The sequence below is a fragment of the Sebastes fasciatus genome, chromosome 23 (genome assembly GCF_043250625.1).
Source record: "Sebastes fasciatus isolate fSebFas1 chromosome 23, fSebFas1.pri, whole genome shotgun sequence".
Lineage (NCBI taxonomy): Eukaryota > Metazoa > Chordata > Actinopteri > Perciformes > Sebastidae > Sebastes > Sebastes fasciatus.
The window spans coordinates 18,756,268-18,777,559 of NC_133817.1; the positions used below are offsets into that span (position 1 = coordinate 18,756,268).

Genomic DNA, 21,292 nt, shown 5'->3' on the forward strand with positions numbered 1-21,292 from the left:
CACCATGCTTTATGACACAATCATGCATCTGCTGTTATGTTATGCCAAATGAAAACTGCCTGAGCTATAGCTGTTATATATATATGTTAGATCTTTTTTTGGTGCCATATGTGAAGTCTAGTACATAAACCACTAAATACATAGAGTATGTATGTTAAGCAGCGTACGCTCTACACGTTATTCTAGATTCAAAACTTAAAGAGGACCTATTATTATTTTTTTCAGGTGCATACTTGTTATTGGGGTTTCTACTAGAACATGTTTACATGCTTTAATGTTCAAAAAACACGTTACTTTTCTCATACCAGCTGTGTTGCAGCACCTCTTTTCACCCTCTGTCTGAAACGCTCTGTTTGAGCTCCTGTCCCGCCCTCTCGAAAAGTCCAGTCTGCTCTGATTGGTCAGCTGGCCCACTCTGTTGCGATTGTTCAAGTGAACAAAACTCTTTGGACTCTTTGCAGCTAGGCAGGTATTATGCAAATGCGTTACTTGGTGACATCACCACATTACAGAAGAAAAGGTGGGACTTCAAGTAAGGTGTTTCAGGCAGTTCAGGAGCAGTGTTTCTGTCGGGGAGAGTAACTCCGTTTGGCGTGGACTTTGAGCTTTGCAGGCCTTTTACATGCACAAAAAAACTATATAACACACTACAGGAAAGGGAAAAGGCACAAAGCATAATAGATCCTCTTTAAAGGAATAGTTTTGCTGGCGCCAATAGCTAGCTAAATTAGCATAGAGGACTGGGAACACGAGGAAAAGCTAAAGAGAGAGTGTGGTCATTTTTACACTTTGGTTTTTGTACAGATTTGACAAACAAGATGGTGAACTTTAGAGGTGCTGGTGGGTTGATTTTGTTACCTTTGAACAGAGCCAGGCTACCTGTTTCCCCCTGTTTCCAGTCTTTGTGCTAAGCTAAGCTAACCAGCTGCAGACTCTAGCTAAATCTTTACTATACAGGCATAAGCGTGGTATCAACCTACTCATCTAACTTTCATCAAGAAAGTGAATGTATTTCCCAAAAATGTCAAACCATTCCTTTAAACAATATTATTTATCATTACAATTTAGTCAGCCACATCCTTTTACATATCTTTAAATAGTCAATTAAAGGTTTTCAATTCACCTTAGCGGTATCAAAGGAGCCATGACCTCCTAGGGTTTCCTTTAACTGACATGGTTAATTTTCTTGCACACCACCCAGGCAGGCAACACAGACATCCACCATCTCATTAAAGCATGGGGGCATTTAGTCAGAGAGCGTAATGAGCTTCAGACTGCAGCGCTGTGAGCAACGTTCATGAAAGCAGCGTGTAGCAGCGATGGAGGGTTGGTGTCGTGGTAATGTATTTCTCACATTTTACAGAGCCCATAAAAAGATCATCAACATCAAAATACAGCCTTACTGTCATTATTATTGGACACAGTTAGAGTTTATTTCCCACCAGGGCTATAAATGTACACACTTTGAATGGTAGTATATGATATGATGACAGTATATTTTACATAACAAAACTAGCGCTCAACAGAACTGCTCACTCTCATTATGCTGTATCCAGTTACCCCCCGCTGTCTGTAACCGTGTAAGATACTAAATGATGAATGAGTCCTCGCTGCTGGCTTCGTATTCGCCCGTACTGTACTTCAACAACAGAGAAAACCCGTAGCACGTGTTTCCCCACAATCAGCTCCACACATATCGCTGCTGTAGAAAACCACATACCAACACTTCACATGTTTATCTTCCTTTGTATGTGAATTTAAAGCTCACATTAACAAATGAAACATGTTCAAATAAAACTTGTTCAGAGGTTAACAAACACATACTTTTCTTCTATATCTAAAAGATTGGCACGTTGGAGATATGTGTTTTTTATCGGTGATTTCACACTTGCTGACACTTCCTATCTAATCAACACATTCCAGCCAAGCCCAGTGCAAGATGACAAGTTATACATTCACAGTGTTTGACTGCTCATTATGACAACATGAGCCTTTTTGTCAAAGTCAAAAGACATATTTCTTATGTTTCAATTTCTGCCTATATATTGGGTGAAATTCTATGAATTAAAAAGGGGTCAAAGGTCAATGAACTCATTCAGCACATAATGGGACATCCTTCTACTATTTTTTTTACATGACAGCAGCGATGTGAAAACCGTCACGTCAAGTTAGAAGAAGCAAAAAAAAAAAAAAGTCCAGTTCTGACAGAGAGGAAAACAGCAGAGAACACATTTCGCTGGTTCTTCTTTGAACTATATTGCTTCTAGACAGTCACAGGCGAGAGGAGATGTGATGAATTCCCCTGGAGCCAGCGCGGGAAAAAAAAAAAAAGAGCTGAACTTGTTCTCACATCTCTTGCTGCTGAGGAGAAATAACTAGCTCCACTCACTTTGATGGAGAGAGCAATACACACACACACATATTGTACACACACTGGCTCTCCGCCTGGCTGCTTGGAAATAACTCATTTTTCTATATTTCTCTCATGTCCCAATCCCATTTCTTTCCCGATTTCTCTTTCTCAAAATGACTCTGATTCCTGCTACCATCATAACCATCAACCCCTCTGAAGTTGATGATGATTCCCACCATCTCACCTCCTTCCTCTTATTTCTTTTAAAGTCTCACTCACCTGTGCAATCTCATACAGCAGTTTGTAGTGTTCCTCCCGTTTCTGCAAGGTGCACAAATTGCAGCCCATTCTAGTTGCCAGGGAAACAGTGCAGAGTGCCCGCCGGAGTGTGTGTGCGCCGTCTGCCGTGTGTGTGAGCTCCCCCTGGGGCGAAACACACTCGGGCTCCTCTTCCTTTGGCTCCCCCACTCCTCTTTCTCATCCGTGTATCCTCAGAGATCCCCCTCTGTCGCTCCGAGCACAGGAAACACACACATACACACACACACCCACGTGTATCAGCTCACTGCTTTAGTAGAGTTCCTTCAGTGTGTGTGTGTGTGTGTGTGTGTGTGTGTGGGGAGTGTATCAGTGGTAAAGATGAGCAAAAAGCACCTGGCTTCTCTTTGCCTGTCACTCCTTCCCTTGATTCTCACTTGCATGCCTACATACACTCTCCACCACCTCCTCTGTCAGTGTGAGCACACGCTCGTACTGCACACACACTTTTGGCTCATGGAGACACACCTCCTCCTGTGGCAGGCTGCCTACACATGCTCTTACTCCACCGGCTCATGAATAGACAGCGTCCTCATTGGCTGTTTAAGGAAAAAGGGGGCTGGGAGAAGAGGGGAGGGGACTGGTCTTATCTTGGGCAGGTTCAGTATCTGAACATCAGTTGTTGTTGCATGCAGGCGAAGTGGAAGGCTGCATGTGTGTGGATCTGTATGTGTATGCTCAAGAGTACAATCTGTTTCCACCAACATGCAAAATCCCCACATTTCAAGGAAGAAAAATTCAATAAAAGGAGTATAAATGTCATCACTAACAGTTAATCAAGTTACTGAAAGGGCTATTTGTCTGCTCCCACATTTGACAACTGGATTTGGCATAGAAATCAATCTCATTTGGATTCAATCAGATAGCCTTTTGCACTCAGTACAATGGTTGGAGGGGTGGTGTTTAGTGGCCGGCATAGATTTACAGTCAGAGAGTGATAGTCACCAAACAGATGCTCCCCCTCTCTCTCACTCTCGCTCTCTGCCGGCAGTTAGACAAGGGCACCGGACTGGGCTGACACACACAGGAAGAAACACAGACCCGTATTGATTGGCTTCAAATTAGCTTCCAGCCCAACTGGCCCCTCTCTCCACCAGGGGGTGAGGGGAAAAAGGGGAGAGGGGAGGAGAGGATGGAGGACTCCACAATGCTGTTAAGATAAATTGAGAGAGCAGTGATGGTATTGCAACCCTGTCACACGAGAGATGATGCTAATTTGCCACAGCAAATGTGTTGTGACTGAAAGGCGAAGCTGCCCAGAATACATTTTTAATCAGCGTAATGAGGAGAAGTTGTCGATGAACATTTTTATGGTTATGTTTAGGCACTTGGTTAAGGTTGGTCTTGTTCTGATATTGAAAAAGTGATTTGAAAAATGAGTCAATTCGTTAACATTTAAAGGGCCAGTGTGTAGGATTTAGTGGTGTGGTTGCAGATTGCAACCAACTGAGTACTCCTCCACTCACCTCTCCATTTCCAAGGCTGCGCTAACGAGCCGCCTAGTGCAGAACCGTGGTAACACCGCGGTATCTTTAAGGACCTTCGCCTCACTCAGAGGCCATCCTTACCATAATAACACTACCGTAGGAGCAATGGAAGTCAGACAGCGGCTGGCGGTACCACGATTTTGCACTCTACAGCTCGCGTTACTGCAGGTTTACAAGCGTGTTGTAGAACTGGTGGCCTTCAGGAAACATAAATATACGCTAATGAAAACAGTTATCAATATTATACTCTTTTCTGCTAATTTTCGAGGGAAGATAAAACAGTTTTTGGACATATCTCTGGAAACATTGTCTAAGCTTCAGGGGGCAGTTTGAAAAACGGCGTTGATAGGTGCGTCGTCTACAAACATTAATAGCTCTGGTTATTAACCATTAGTGATTTAAGACATATGTCCCTTTACAACATTAAAAATTTGACTCATCTCGCTGTTAAGTTTGTATTTCACTCGGAAATTGGAAGCTAGCAAGCTAGGCTAACTAGCTTCCAGACAAAAAGTGATCCTAGATTGTCACTAATAGATACTTTTGCTTCATGTTATTTCAGTACCCACTGAATCAAGTATACAAGTCACACTAAACACCAAGGATGGTTTCTTTGAAAAAACACAGGATGTAAACCCAACTCATTAATGTTAAAATACACAAGTCCTGACCTATACTTTGTATGCCGCAATCTACCTGACTGCCACATATAACTTGCATGCAGCACAGAAAGGTAGCACTTCCTTCCTGGAAAACATGTTGCCAATGATTATAATCAAGACATCAAATATGTGTCCCCTGAAAATGCAATTTCAAGGACAGTGTTGAATAATACACTCATACAGTATAAATTAACATAAAGTAGTCTTTAATTTGTTCCCTTGGACATGCCTACAAATATCTTGTTGTTTGTGTTCTGTCTCCTGGCATTTATGAAACTGCCAGTTCGAGCATTACAAAAAAACATATTGTGTTGTCCTGAGGAAAGTTCAGTCTGCTCTTTGCAAGGACAGCCTTCAGCGTCACAATGGGAAGCATGGCTGACTCAATGCCTAACAATCTTTTGTACTGTGCGTTTTCAATAAACTCAAGTGTTTATGTGCCGAAAAGTTTGAATATTTCTTTCTTTTCAAGAGGTCAGTGCAGCTCACCCTGTAAAATTATTTATTTTACAATGAAATGCACACATTGCACTGACTAACGGTATAAAAATCTGTTATGGAGCGTCCACTCCAGAGGCAGATATACGCGGTCTGCATGACGAATAGCCGTCACCGCTAACACTATATGAGCAGAGAGCACAGATGCGTCATCCTCCTTATCACCAGTCATGCAGGTACAAGGACCGTAGTGGTTCAGTCAAGGGCGTCGGAGCAGATCCAGATACAGCCCCCCAGATAACACTTAACCCTTTCCCTCCGACCACTCTTGTCCCTTTCTGATGAGGTCACCGCTTTCCTCGCCGACCCCTGAAAGTCACTTCTCAGGGGTGACATCACCGCCCTAATGAACTTCAGGGTTCTTACATTTTCTTTTGTTCATTTTCTTCTCGTCTGTCAGTCTCTCTCAGCGCTCTTTTCCAGTGCTGATGTTTGCAGTCTGAGTCTGGGATTAGCAATATGGTTAAACCGCCACTGTGATCATCCATAATCTCAGATTTGCTGACGGACACAGAGTGCTAAACGTGTGTCCAGAACACACAAACACACCCTCATATACCGAATAAAAACCTGAAATTTCCCATCTTGGTCCTCCATTTTTCACTGAAAGTAAAGTAAATTTGATGCACACCGTTTCTACAGAAGGTGACATCATCATTGTGATCATTTACGGCCTATCACCGTCCCTTTTTATTGTTCATATCACCCGCTTTCCATCATGTCTACAATTCCTCTCCTCCATTTCATCACCCGGTTCTATTGCCTCTGCGTACACGAGACACCGGACAGATGTCTGGCTCATGTTCTCATATAAAATTGAAGAGACTCGTATAACTTTAGGAGATGTGGGATTTGAACCCTGCAGATCAGACATTATACGGAGAATATTGCACAAACAAAATGCACTTCATCGCGTTTGATGTCTGACAACTGGACTGGCAATGCGGCGGCAGAGTGGTGTCATACCTGTAAATTTGCATGTTCAATAAAGTCTCTTGACAGGTAGTTAACTTTAAGGTGAGGAAGGCTGGCTCTGGTCATTTCATGTTTTATGGTAAAGTCCGTCAGCGTGATCTGACAGTCAGTCAAAGGTTAACCAAAAATAGCTTGCTGCAGGGGGAAAGTGTTGCACTTCAAAGGAAGCCTGAAACGCCACATTAGCATAATGTCCTATATGGCTGTGATTGAAAGAAAATTGGCCACTCCGCACATTCCTCTCTGAAAATAGAAACTTGTTAGGTAAGCCCTGAACCATTTCGGCCTTGAATCTACAGTAAATCTGAGTATAAACTTTTTAAAAGAAAATTCTGAAGGCAGTCAGATTTCGAGGTATAGCAGGTAATTACAGCTGTGTGAATCCCTCACCAAGATGTTCAAAGGCCACAGTATCCTTGACGACAGACAGAGCAGTGCGTCATGGGTAGGGAGAGCGGATCTAATCAGGAACGATGATCACGCATTCGGTCTGTGCTCAAAAGCCTGCCCAGCAGAATACCAACAAACTGCTGTTAAATTAGTTACCGCTGCAAAACTTTTCTCTCACAAAGTTGCCTTGAAGCACGTCGGCGTATAGACGCAATCCCGGACGCGACGCAACGTTAGCAGACTGAAAACACCTCCAGTACTCATAAATCTTGGTTTTATGATGATGATCTGAGAGTGTCCTTTATGCAATGTCATTTATGATTCTCTTGGTCTCAGTTGATGTTCAAAGTGGCACCAGATTCTGTTTCGGAGGAGTCGGATACGGAGCTTGGAGCACTTTTTTTATGTTTTATGCTTATGCTTTATCCAAAGTTGGATAATGCTAATGCTAATAGGTTCTGATTAGGGCTGTCAAAGTTAACGTGATAAAAATGCAAACTAGTTTTAATACGATAAAGAGTGACGATACTGGTATCATACGAAACTAAAAAACCTAAGGGATCCATTGGTACCCACCATGTCATACTAGCATGTCGCGAAGGAGCCTAAATAATACTCCAAACTTGCACTAAATTTTGGCGAAGAAAAACTGGCATGGCCATTTTCAAAGGGGTCCCTTGACCTCTGACCTCAAGATATGTGAATGGAAATGGGTTCTATGGGTACCCACAAGTCTCCCCTTTACAGATATGCCCACTTTATGATAATCACATGCAGTTTGAGGCAAGTCATAGTCAAGTCAGCACACTGACACACTGACAGCTGTTGTTGCCTGTTGGGCTTGCTTTGTTATGATTTGAGCATATTTGTTATGCTAAATGCAGTACCTGTGAGGGTTTCTGGACAATATCTGTCATTGTTTTGTGTTATTAATTAATTTCTAATAATGAATATATACATACATTTGCATAAAGCAAGCCTATTTGCTCTCATCCATGTTGATATGGGTACTAAATACTTAATTCTCCCTTTAAGGTGCGTTTTCAACAGATAGAAAGTGTTTGATTAATTTGCGATTAATCGTCATTAACTATGGACCATCATGCGATTAATCGCGATTAAACATTTTAATCTATGCCCTAGTTTTCATGTTAATCTTCAAATAGTAGAAACTAGACTTGATTGCATTGTCCAGTCCAATTTAGCTGGTTTCACTTGCTGCTGTTATGAAATGGCTATTGTCAAAAGATTCAATCAATTCTCCACCACCTGTGGTGATAAAGTTTGCTTCTAATGTGACTTTTAGATGTCACACCATGTATGGAAAGATCAATGCAAAAACAGCAGCATTTCTGCTCGCGTAGACAGCTGGGCGTCTCAAAGCCAATGGCGTGAGAAGAGCCTGAGGGCGACTCAATAGCCATAACCCATACATTATTTAACACTCTGAACCATTCATCAAGGTAAAAACACGATTAGAGTGCTACTTACAGCGAGCAGCTAAAGGCCGAGGGGAAATGATGGTACGTGATGGTAATTGAAAAGCGGCGTCCTTTTCTGTTTTTTGTTCTAGTAATTACATTGTAACTATTCATTACAGTCTAATTACTTTGCAGGCCAGCGTTCAGATTCAATCCTCATAATGACTGTCTCTCGTCTACTCATTGTCTCCTGATCCCGATTGTTGAAAGCAAAATGACTGACTCTGTAAAAAAAACAGAGCCCGAGTGACTCCAGTCATTTAATTATCAAATAATGAGCAGAGTTAGAAGAGAAACAAAAGGCGGTCAAGCCCACAAAAGTGAGGAAAAGACAAAACTGGGATCCATTCAACAAAACGCAGAGGGACCTTTTTGTTCAGAATTTGCAGACTGCCAGTTGGGCAAAAATCATTCATTACTGAGTTGTTGTAGAAACAGTGTGTTTAATGTCCAATCTTCTTATGTTCCCTTTGAGCAGCCGGGTAAAGCGAGGTAGACACGTGCGCACGAATTCACACATATACACAAATGGACATAATTAAACCACTCAGAGTTTGGCATCAGACGAACCGTGGCAGCCATTAAAACAAGTCACATCGCTGTTGAATCAGTGGCTAACACTTTCTTTTGTCACTGCTCCATTGAACAAGGCTATTTAGAAAAGCAAATGGCAATTCTTGAACCACTGTGACCACACCCGGAGGCAGCGTTTCCCCCCTTCCTTGCTCACTATCCAATATAGCAACTTAACTACCACAGTGCAGCATGACCAGGGGGAATTTGAGACCCCTAACAGTCTCTTTACTCGATAAGCTAGCAGCCAAACTGGCGTCTGACCAGCTGACCTCACACCACGTCGGCTGGGCAGGGTCAAGTAGCCCATAAGGGTGGAGATGTCCTCAGGCACTGGGACACAGGTTCAGATTTCCCTCCGCAGCTTTTCCTTTGACCATTGAGCAGCTTGAATGCACTCAAAATTGGGCTACAAAGCATGGAATACCTTTTATTCAACTGAAAGACATTTACCTCTTGGAAGAAGTGGCAGTTACTCCACTCCAGTGATTTTCCGAGTCTGAACTGTTTTGTACCTTGAATTGTTTTTTGGCATAGCTCAATGGTTGGCATTGGCTGTCCAATACATTGGTCTAGACTGAAATATCGCATCAACTATTTGATGGATTACCATGAAATTTGGTACAGACATCCAAGGTGACCAGAGGATGAATCCTAATGACCAAGGCTTATTGAAAGAGGCTGGGACACTGTCTTGAGCTAAGGGGTATGACACATGCGCAGTGTAACTGGAGCTGCGGTAATGTATTGCTATTGGCTCAATTTTGGCGAGTGCAGGTTCAGGTTCAGGTTCAGGTTCAGGTTCAGGTTTAGGTTTAGGTTCAGGTTCAGTTGACTTTATTTGCACCACTGTGATAAATTACTGCCTCATAGAGCTGCTAGCATCTCGTTGCCTTACATTCATTCATACTCTGATTATCATCCATTCCAACAAATAAATATAGCAGTGAGTTGTGATCACAGCATCTAAAGCAATTGGAGCTCATCTGCCACACAGCTGAGTCTCAGGGTTCCACCCACGACCAACGCGTGTGTGTATGTGTGCATAAAAGAGATAGAGAGATAGAGAGACATTACTATCTGTGCTTTTTAGCCTTAGGGTGTAAATATACACTGATACCCCCCGTCTGCGCACACACACATTTACACAGGAGCGTTGCTGGGCTCTGGGCCTGACCCTGATGTGTTAACCCAATAGCATAGCTCCAATAAAACTGATTAGAGAAGTCTTCCCCTGCTGCTCCCAGGTCCTGCTGCTGGACTAATGGCACAAGTGGGCCTCTTAATCTTTCCTCAACATCTGTGCCAGTATTGAACCATAAGAATGGATGGAGCACCAGGGCCGAGAGAGACCCGAGGGAGGAAGGGAAGATGGATAAAACAGATATATATCTGTAGACCAATAGATACCTAGATTTGTCCATCTTTTTATATAGTTTCGCTTCTCCATCTGAATGCTGTGCACATCATGCTTTCCTCCACTCGATGCAGAGTGCAAGGAAAGCCAAGCCAGCTGTTCCTCCATTGTCCAGGTGCTTAACAGGATTACAGGAGGGCACAAGGCCAGCCTCTTCCACACACACACACACACACACGCAGACACTTCCATACGCGGACTTAACCCTAAAAACTTCAAAGGCAGGCCGAGAAGCACAAGGACACATCATACCTCGGCTTTACGGGATGGAGTCACGCTTGGCCAAGCATGCAGACATTGTGTTATTGGGATGCTCAGTGTTAGAAAAATAGCGTAAATAACAAATACCACACTGCAAAAAAAAAAAAATACATTGTATTCAGTCATCCAGCCTTGGGTTCTTCACATTATTCTTGAAAAAGTGAAAGGCAACCTGGCAGTTTCTAAATGTCTTGTCATTGTGCTTTGACATTTTCTTCTTGCTTGAAAAATCATTGTCAGGTATAGCAGGTTGGTTCAGCACAATATACTCACATACAGGGTTCAAAACCAGGGTTATAAAGTGCTTCAAATTAAATGACAATGCTAACATGCTAATGTTTAGCAGGTATAGTGTTTAATATGTTCACCATCTTAGTTTAGGGTGTTAGCATGCAAACATTTGCTAATTACCACCAAACACAAAGTACAGCTGAGGCTGATGGTCGTTCATTTTGCAGGTATTTTGATCAAAGTATCGGACATATTGCAATTTTTACCAGACGATGGAACTAGATGAAAAATTCAGGGGATCACCAAAGTTATTGCAATTCATCCTAGGTGGGATATGAGTGTCTGTACCAAATGTCATCCCAATCCATCCAATAGTTGTCGAGACATTTCACCAAAAAAAACACAAATGTCAACCTCATGGCGGTGCTAGAGGAAAAGTCAGCGGATCACCAAAGTCAGTAGGATTCGTCTTTAGTGTACCATCGATATCTGTACCAAATTCCACGGCAATCCATCCAATAGTTGTTGAGATATTTCAGTCTGGACCAAAGTGGTGGACCATCCATAGAGCCGTGACTCTAGCATGGCTAAAAAAAAGATGCCAGAACTAGATAAACCACTAAAGAACTTGTTAAGATTTCTTGCCCGTCTGGAGCACTTTTGATCTGTATCACTCGCTCAGTTCGTTTTTGAAGAGACCATATATGCACTTTATATTGAACAAATACACAATTTTCTGGCTGAGGGAGCAAACATCTAACCTCCTTCTTCACTGACATTTACCACACATGTAACAGGTGAAGAAATGAAGTCCAATTTGGGCTGAAACTCAAACATTTCTTAAAGGTTTGTTGTGCAATATATGGTATGAAATAGGTGAAAGTGCTGTCATTTTATCAACCAAGACCTTGATTCATATGTCATGCAAAACTAACTTTAAAAAGCATATTATCTTGATGCTTTTAATCATTTTTTTATGACTGGGAAGCACTACATTTCTCTTTTGAAAAACATTTCACAGTCTTAACTCTCTTTCTGCCTCCCCGTCTCTCGCATGCACATCCTCCCATGGCGGAGCACAGCCCTTTCGATTTTTATCAGCGCACCGGCTGGGTTTGAAAGGGCTTCCCTGTCGTGAATTAATGTGGCCTTAATCTGGCCCCCCACACACGGTGATAAAGCGGTGTAAGAGACGGAGCGTGTTCGGTCAGAGGACACAAGATTAGTCATACGCCACCGAGCTCGAAGTGGGGCCTGCCGATGTCGCGTGCCGTCTCACTTCCTGGTTCCAGCTGCTGTTGCCCCCGTTTCCTGTCTAATCCTGAGTGAGGACAAGCTACTGCCTGCCAGGAAGATAAGGAAGTGTCCATTGTTTTCCCTGATCCTCCTTATGTCAGTATATTATGGTGCTTCTTATGTCAACGTGGCAACCTGAGGTGTGGTCAGGGCAGAAAAGCACTGGGAACAATGGCTCCATCTGGACAACAACATTGATAAGACACATGTTGAGATGTCATTGTAAACAGAAGAATTCACTTTTTCCTTGCAATTAGCCTTTTTTTGGTTGCTGGAGAAATGAAATATGGCCTTTTTTCATTCACACAAATGTTTTTTTGACGTCAATTCCTTTACATGGCAGCCCACATTTGAATGCCTTGTGTGCGCTACATTGCATCCGTAACAACAGGGGCCCCGAGCCCATGTAGGGAATAAGCACACAGTATTGATTCGAGGGCCTCTGTTGGTTAAGGGTGTGGCCGGCTAACTGGCAGCGGTTGGCCTTACAGTCAATATGCTCAATAAAGTGCAGATTGTAGAACATACAGTGATTTGGCAAATCCCGAGGTACACAGATCTATATTGGGTAAATCTATACAGCGAGTCGGCAGGGGATTTCTAATACACAGACATAAATGTCTATGAGTTCTGTAATCACAGTGGGGCCAATGACGTGCATTGTTTTAGTTGACATTACAGCAATTTGACTAGATGTGTTTAGACCTGCAAGATTATAATGTTACCATTCCTCCAACAATTTAGTCTGATTTTACACTTCTTATCCAAAGTGCTACATATACTGTATGTATGAAGTTTAAAATGTTATTAGGAAATGTTAATTATGTGTAATGCCTTCGCCTTGTTTGGCTTCACATGCGTGTTATTGGTATCAATGGCATTGTTCATACTGTAGACAGTGGGCAACTCTGGGTTTTGAAAAGTGAAGCAAATGAGGAAGTGCCATAAACTTGCATTATTTCTAATAGCCAGCAGGGGGCGACTCCTCTGGTTGCAAAAAGAAGTCAGATTGTATTGAAGTCTATGAGAAAATGAGCCTACTTCTCACTTGATTATTACCTCAGTAAACATTGCAAACATGAGTTTATGGTCTCCATTGCTAGTTTCAAGTCTTCTTCAATACAACATGATGTTCATTTAGTAAATTATGGTCCCATTTAGAGTGAAATAAATGATAATGCTTGGTATGCCTCAGGGCGTGGCTTACTTGTGATTGACAGGTTGCTACCACGGCGTTAACTGGAAGTTGCCCGCGTTTTCTTCTTAGAACTTTAACCCTTTCACAGTGTGTTTTCAGTTCATGACATTATAACCTTTTTGGTCGCCAAAAAATGTCTTATTCAGCGTTTGGTTGTACTTAGCTCCACCCTCTTGTGTCACTTCTGCTTGAAACCAAGATGGTGACAGCCAAAAACCAAGATGGCGACTTGAGGCCTCAAAACATCAGTCCACACACCAATGGGTGACTGACAACGTCCACTTCATATATACAGTCTACGATTGTAGGTCGGTAAGTAGTATGTGTGTAATGTTTGACTTGAAAGTTCATCTTTACGTGGATGGTGAAAAGAATAGAGAAATGTGATAGACATCATTTAGAAAATTAACTTACAGGTTGTTGCATCATGACTGTCATAAAACCACCAGATAAACAAATCCAAGCATCACGCTTATCAGTTACCCAATCCACCCCACAGTGCTTTTTATTTTATGTGTTGCATCTGCTGGAGAGCCACGGGGCGTCTGGGTCCACAAATGTTCCCCATTGCCGTTGCTTGCTTTTTTTAATGCTCGCAATATTGCCAGATATTTGGAGACAGGATGTCTCCAAAATGATCCACACACAAATAAATGTGATTGATTGCTTGATTGACTGGGCGTGCCTTTAGCACCCTGCTGGTCCCAATCTTCGCCAAAAGTGACCAATAAAAATTTTACTGTCCCCACGACGGCCATACAAAAGAGAAAAAAAAATGGCTTTATGAGGAGAAGATGGCCCATCACAGTCCAATTGAATGGTTTCATTTCGTTCTGCAATATATAGTAGTTATGTGTAAAAAAAAAAAAACATTTTGATCCTAAAAGCTCAAAATTACCAACGTGAAATAGCGACAGGAAGAGTTTCACTTGCATGCCTGTGATGATTTTGTCAGAAGTGATGTTATATTTTAGGATGAACCTCTCAGATTTCATGAAAGCATAACACCGAATTAGCAGTGTCTGTGTTTTGTAAGTAACGAATAAAATGCTAAACAGCAACCATCTGTTTGGCATTGACATATAAGTCGTTTCATGGATTATAGACTACATGCTACGTGGTTCAAAGCAGCCTGAACACAGACGGTTTGGTACTCACACAAAGCTCTGCCACCAGCTCTGTTATGACCCCGGAGGTCAAAGGGATGCAAGGATCAGATGGCCTCAGTCTTTACAATGCTAATGAGGATTGTGGAGGACCCCCTTTTTCACAAGTACTACTGGGTATGGCAACACACACACATCAGTGAGGATCTTTTATTGACTACATTCATTCCCTGACCCCCTAACCTTCACCAACCTACTTTAAACCTGATCCTAATTTAAAACTCAAACCTGAACCCTAGCTCTAACTTAAACTAGCCCTTTAAAGGAGCAATTGCGGGTTCGTGAAAATTACTTAATTCACTTCTAAAGTCAAGTGACTTAACGAAATATTTGGTATAGAAGCTTCCTGACGTATTTGCAAGGCAATTTTGTGAACTGTTGGAGCTGGATAGCTAACCGCTAACTCACTAGCCAGCTGGGCCTGAGCTTATCTTCGTTCTGTTTACTCACCAAGCCATTTTGTTCATCATTGCACACCATTTAGTTTATAAAAAAATTATTGAAGAAGGTAATTTAATTTAAAAAAGAAAACCTCATAGTGATTGATGCTACTTCACCAATAGACCATATAAAATACCTAAAAAAAAGCACTGCAATGTCAGAACAGTCTATAGTGCAAACAACAATAAAATCAGAAATTGACTTCCCTGTGAGCACTTTGATAGAGATGATACAGCGACTAGGCTACGTGATGAACTTCTCCTTGCTGAACGGTCTGCTGTTCATCTCAGTAAATGGACCAGGGGTTGCCTCCTTCCCTGCCCACCCGGAGCTTTGCAGAAATGTGGAAGTGGGGCAACATGCCGCAGATGACCCCTCCACAGGAAAGCAGAAAAAGAAGACAGAAGTCTGTCATCAAAGTAGACCGTGTCTGACAACTAGGCAGATACTGTAGGGTATTTATTTTAATGTCGACAGCACGTTGTGCTATTGCATTTCGAGATTATTTTCTATTAAATATTGAAGTACATACATACAGTGTGTTGGCACGCCTGGCTGAGTGGCGCTATCCATGGTACTGAAAGGGGGATTAAATTCTGCCATGTTTAATTAGCATTTAACCTTGTGTTTAGTTGTTTATGATCAAATCCCCTATGTGTCCGCATGACAAAAGGACAAGACAATAGAGTGTAAAAATATTGTTCTACTAACCAGTCTTTATTACTAGTCTTTATAGGCTCACTGTGGTTCGTGATTTATTTTCATTAATAAAAAATATTTCAAAAACATCACCCTCTTTGTCTTTTTCACAAATTGCACACTGCAAAAGATGGATTTGTGTCACTTCGACACGTCGACAGAGGAGGTTTAAATAAAAGTGGCAGGTGCAGCTAAAAGCCTAAGCTATGATAGCTTCTGCCATTTTGGACTCTCTGGCTTTCTGATGCCTTTGAAGGTCAACACCACTTTCAAGATGGCTTGCTATTATTTGTCAACGGCGCAAATTCGCAGGTCAAAGTTCACCAAAATCAGACACAAAAAAAGTTCCACTGATTTACTTCCCCCCTCGGCGGAACGATCCAAAATCATGGCTACTGGTGTGACCAGGCCGTAACACGAGAGCTCTCACAAGGATAAAGCCACAAGAACATTCGGCCGTGATGTTTACAGCTCTCTTTTCACCTTATAAAATCTCTTGTTTTTCTAATCCAGCAGTAGCCTTGTCAGTTGTTTATGATCCAATATCAAGCCATTCTTTTTACAGCCACAGGGACAGGGGAGAAGAAGGTCAGAGTGGAGGTTTTTATTGGTACATACCAATGGTGAAAGTCATAATGCTGTCAAAGGCTTTTCACAGCAATTTAGCTGCTTGTTAAAGCCATATCAGCTTGTCAGATATGATTGGACTTGTCACATATTCATGAATTAATGCACCTGCGTGCTCAGTATGTGCCATATGTTTTAATCAAATCAATCTCATTTAAAAATAGTAGGGTGCCTGGCACTTGGGCCTTATTTGTTACCTCCCTCACTTGACTTGACATCATGCCGGGGGTTGTCATAGCAACCGTGCAATATGACAGAGCTGATGACAGAGGAGCGCTAAGCGAAGATCTGTCACTGAAATAGCCTCATATGGTGGAGCCGTGCTATAATGATGTGTGTAGCCTACCTGTGTGTATGTGTGCACAGATGAATCAACACACTTCTTCTTCTTCTGCTGCCTCCACAGAAAAGCCAAATTATTTTGGTTTGATTTGACCTGGGAATTCTCCGCTGACCACAAACATGACAAAGAGGCGATGTCAAGCGTGTTTGGACAGTGTGTCGTATATTGATGGCAGACCAAAATGAACAAGGTTTCTCGATGTTGTTGTACTTGACTGAAAGTCAGGGTCGCAGGAGTGAAAGTAACCCGCACAAAGACTTCTGGCAATAATAAAACACATCTGACAAACACTGTTTGAGAAGCACCGTCACTTCTTTTGTCATCTTAGCAGGAGGTTGGTGGCAGAGCGTCACATACATAAACACAATGGATAAGGCATTTCTTCATTGGATACTGTAAATCTCTCTGGTTTAGGGAGAACGTGGGGACAGAATGAATATTCGATCTGTAATTATGTTCACATTAAAAATGCAGTGTACAAGGCACAACAGGCATTGTTTTGTGCCGGGGGTACTCCAAAAATGCACTCTGTATATGCTCTGGTGACTTGTTAGTAAGCTAGGCTTGTTGTTCTCTTTGCTAACGGAAACTAGAGAAAAATAGCGAGCCATGCTGAACAGGACACCAAACCATATACTGTAAGAAATAATGTGTGGATTTGATACCATAGATGGAAAAAACGTGGATAAAGGTTTGTTTGCTAATTGTTAATTCGCCAACATATTTTAGGATTAGGCTACATGAATTGTTTTTTAAATGCTTCAAACATATTACATACATATCCAGGGGTCGGTGTATACCTAAAACGGGTAAAGGTTATTTAAAATGCATTGATTTTCAAAGTACAGGGTTGTAAAACGCAATGAAACAGTAATTTTATGCCATTCATAACAACAGTCACAGTCAACCCAGGACACATCACTCAGTCCTGAAACCTCTATTACGCACAAAAGTCAACAAAAGGCGTTGGCATAGCGACATAGAATATTTATCTTAACACTGTATAATTATCTATATAGGGGTAAATTTTCCCCGCTGGCAATTAGAGGTATAAATGTCTATTTCTTTAAAAATCTGCCTTTATCTTTGCAATTTTTAATAATAGGGGGTGCTGCATAACACACTTTAAGGAAAAATCACAGACTGGGGGACTTGAATATTTTATTGAAACAAAGTGACATACAATCAAAAAACAGCTGCGGTTCAATTTGACCTGTTGTCGGTACTAGTGTTAAATAACTTCAAACTTGATTTTTTTTAAAAGTCGGAGCCATAAGGCCTTTACACAGTGGGGAGTTTTTTTTGTGCGATTAATTCACATATCAATATAGTGTTTTTAGGTTATTTTTATGAATACTTTCGTACAGAACACAAATATTACGTTGCGAAAAAGCAAATTTTTTTTTCCAGAAGGAGGTCAATTTTTCTGAGATTTTTTCACACCGCGGATAAAGGCATCAAACAATCACGTTGTGCAGAATGGGTTGAGTTGCACCTATATTTATGAGGATTATAAAACAACAACTTGGAGGCTCAGTAGTCCGAACCAAGATGGCAAACTTTTCTTTCAGACTGGACAGGCATTTTCATGTTGTTTAGTTTTGTTTTTTTAGTTTATTATTTTATTTTAAAGGGACAGTGCATATTAATAACATTTCTGAAAATATGCCCGAGTTAACAAAAAAGGCAAATTTTCATCTGTAGTCGTGTGTACAGACCTTTACTCTGGTTGCATTTGTATCTAACTGTTGCGTCAGACCTCATGAAGCACTATAAACTATAAAAGATCCTGTGATCATGTGTTTGGTAAATGCTCTCAGTTTGGTCAGTTGAATCAGTAGCTCTCTCTGTGGCACTTTCTTCTTTTGTTGACTTTTAGTGGTCGATTCATCAGAACGGAGCATAAGGGGCATGTTAGGGTCACCCTGTGTCCCAGTGGGGCTCCTCTTCGGTCAAAAAGATCAAAATGGTTAAGAGGCTTAATCTCATGAGAGGGAAGCTTGTTTAGTGGATCCAGCGTGCCACGAGGTCACAAAAGGTGTCAAAGTTCAAAAGGCACCACTCAACCTTTCATTCTTTCTTTCCAGTGTTCTTTCTTCTCTGTGAAAACAAACTCACCAGGTGAAATGTTTGAGGAAAAAAGAGTTCTGTTACTTCAAAAAAGTTGGAGTTTAGCCCTGAGGTTGTCCTCACAGAAGTATCTTGGTTAAAACTACCAGAATGGTAAATAGCTCCTGGTCTCTGATTCAACAGCTCTCTGCAGACTCAAACCTCTCATCAGCCATCACTCTTAGTACTGTGTTTTTCCATTTCATACAACATTTCAACTGTGGTGCAATGCAGTACGTTTTTTTCCCCCCTATGTTTTCTATACAGTTCAGTCGAGTACAGGAACTCTAGAAGTGTGCTGCTAACACATCCAGACATATTTGACATTGCTTTTTCGCAGTGCAGCTGTAGCACAGCATGTGTGTGTAAAGGAATATTTGAACTAGCTCTGACTCATCTCGCCCCTTTCACTCCAGATATTACCACGTATTACTGCAGGGAGAAATTGCTTTTTGATTGATTTTGATTCTCATACTTTTTATATGAGGTTTAACACAGATAAGAGAGAAAATATAGCAATACCCGTGCGAGCATTATAGGTAATTAAAAAACTGTTTGAAGCACCCAGATAAGAAATTCTAAACTTGGTCCGACCTCATTGCTGAGTATCCATGTTATTTTTGTATGGTTACTTGATCCGAGAGGCCATGTTTGGGTTTTATGATAATTTCAGCTCGGTCTGGGCTCGCGGCATCCATGAGTGTCTTCAAGTGCCGCAGTGGCAACCAAGACCACTCAAAGCTTTTAGAGCTTGTGGGATAAAAATACGAAGAGCTCTATTAAAGGTCCCGGCATCCAATCATGCCAAACATAGTCATGGCTCGATGTAATAGGTCCTAATGGCAAAATATTAGGTGCATTTAACGGGCCACTTCTACAGTGGTCAGGTCTCTTTGCTTCCCCAGCCATTATGTTTTCATCACTACCTCTAATTTTCCGAGAATTTTTCAGTATTTGTCATCCATCCATCCATCTCTTGCTTAGGAAACCGTTGCAGCCTCATAACACACACAAACAGAGAGAAAGAATGTCCACAAAAGAAACGGAATTGAAAACCAGTGAATGAAACGTGAAAGTATGTGACATGTACCATGAGATGTCATATCACACAGCAAAAATAATAGAATTGCCTGCAATATAATTTCCCTTGATTAAATATTATGTCATTGTGACCTGAGCCGTTACCAGATCCTCCTGATTTTAATATGCAGTAATGTCATCCTGCCGCTGTGTCTTTGCCGAAGATAGAACATATTCACATAGTGTGAGTTGCAGCACATATCTCATTAAATTACAGGGCAAGTATGAGTGAGAAGATAATACCAGAGAGACTCTTGTGGGCTACCTCCGGGGTCTGAAAAGTGAAGCCAATGCGGAAGTGCCTTAAACTTGCATTCTTTCTAACAGCCAGCAGGGGGCGACTCCTCTGGTTGCAAAAAGAAATCGGATTGTATAGAAGTCTATGAGAAAATGACCCTACTTTCTCACTTCATTTATTACCTCAGTAAACATTGTAAACATGAGTTTATGGTCTCAATCGCTAGTTTCAAGTCTTCAATACAGCATGATGTTCATTTAGTAAATTATGGTCCCATTTAAAGTCAACTAGACCATAAAGCAGGGGATGCTTTAGGGCGTGGCTACCTTGTGATTGACGGGTCGCTACCACAACGTTGTCTGGTCTCGGAGTTGTCTGTGTTTTTGTCTAACTTTAACCCTTTAAGGTGTGTTTTCAGTTCATGAAAGTTAATTGTAACATTTTGGTCGCATTAAAATGACTTACTCAACGTTCGGTAGTGCTCAGCTCCACCCATCTCGTGTCACTTCTGGTTGCAAGGAAACCAAGATGGTGACGGCTAAAATGCTGAACTAGAGGTTTCAAAACGGCAGTCTACAAACCAATGGGGGACGTCATGGTTACTATGTTCACTTCTTACATGTCTTTGAAGTAAACATCTTACTTAGAGTACACATTATGCTCTTGTAGATAGAGATAGTTAAATAATGCATTAGATGTTGCATTGTGTTCTCTAAAAACTAGCCTATAGGTGTTTTGAAAAAAAACATCAGATGCCAAAACTGTAACTGTGTCTTACACATTGTATTTTTCGAAAATACATTTCTTAGCATACATATAGAGTAAATCTATTCTGTAATGAAACACCTAATGGCTACAAATCCATTAAAGGTAATTATGGTGTTTCCTCTCTGTAACTCTGTATAGTGATCCCACCCTGTGTTCTGTATTGTGGTACCATATATGAATCTGAACAAAGGATTAGTGCAATAGCAGATGGCTTGACCATTAAAATCTTGATTTTGAAGGTTATACGATGCACTTAACAACCTTACTGACCAGTATGGTTCACATAATAGCCTGTGGCTGGTGTGTATGGAGACTATAAAAGGAAGAGTATATTGGTATGAAGTGCAGAAAAGAGATATGATAAGAGGAGACATAAAAAGTGGTGTATAAAAAGGGAAAAAAAGGGGGCAAGACGGGAAGAAAGAAGGATGGACAGATGAAAAATCCATTGATTGATGAAAAGACAGGGTTGGCTTGGCCCGCTCTGGGTGAGACAAATAGCAGTAGCTCTGTCAGTATCAAGTATATGGTGTGTCTCCCTGTCTATCCGTGCCCGTCATGCTCCCCGGCTTCCAATGCATGACAATTATCCTGCTCCCAGACTGTGTGGACAATAAAAAAAAACAAGGCTACATGAGATGACACCCTGCCAGTGTTGTAGCACAAAACTTTAGCTGTCGT

At 41.5% G+C, this 21,292-nt stretch overlaps 1 protein-coding gene across 1 annotated transcript in view; it reads right to left on the reverse strand.

Moving 5' to 3' along the window:
• Positions 1-2,840, reverse strand: part of pdzrn4 (PDZ domain containing ring finger 4) — a 45,009-nt gene extending 42,169 nt beyond the window's left edge. The window contains exon 1 of the mRNA XM_074625949.1: positions 2,633-2,840. Coding sequence (XP_074482050.1) covers positions 2,633-2,701 — 69 coding nt within the window. The 5' untranslated portion in view covers positions 2,702-2,840. The remainder of the gene's footprint in view (positions 1-2,632) is intronic.
• Positions 2,841-21,292: the final 18,452 nt, after the last annotated feature.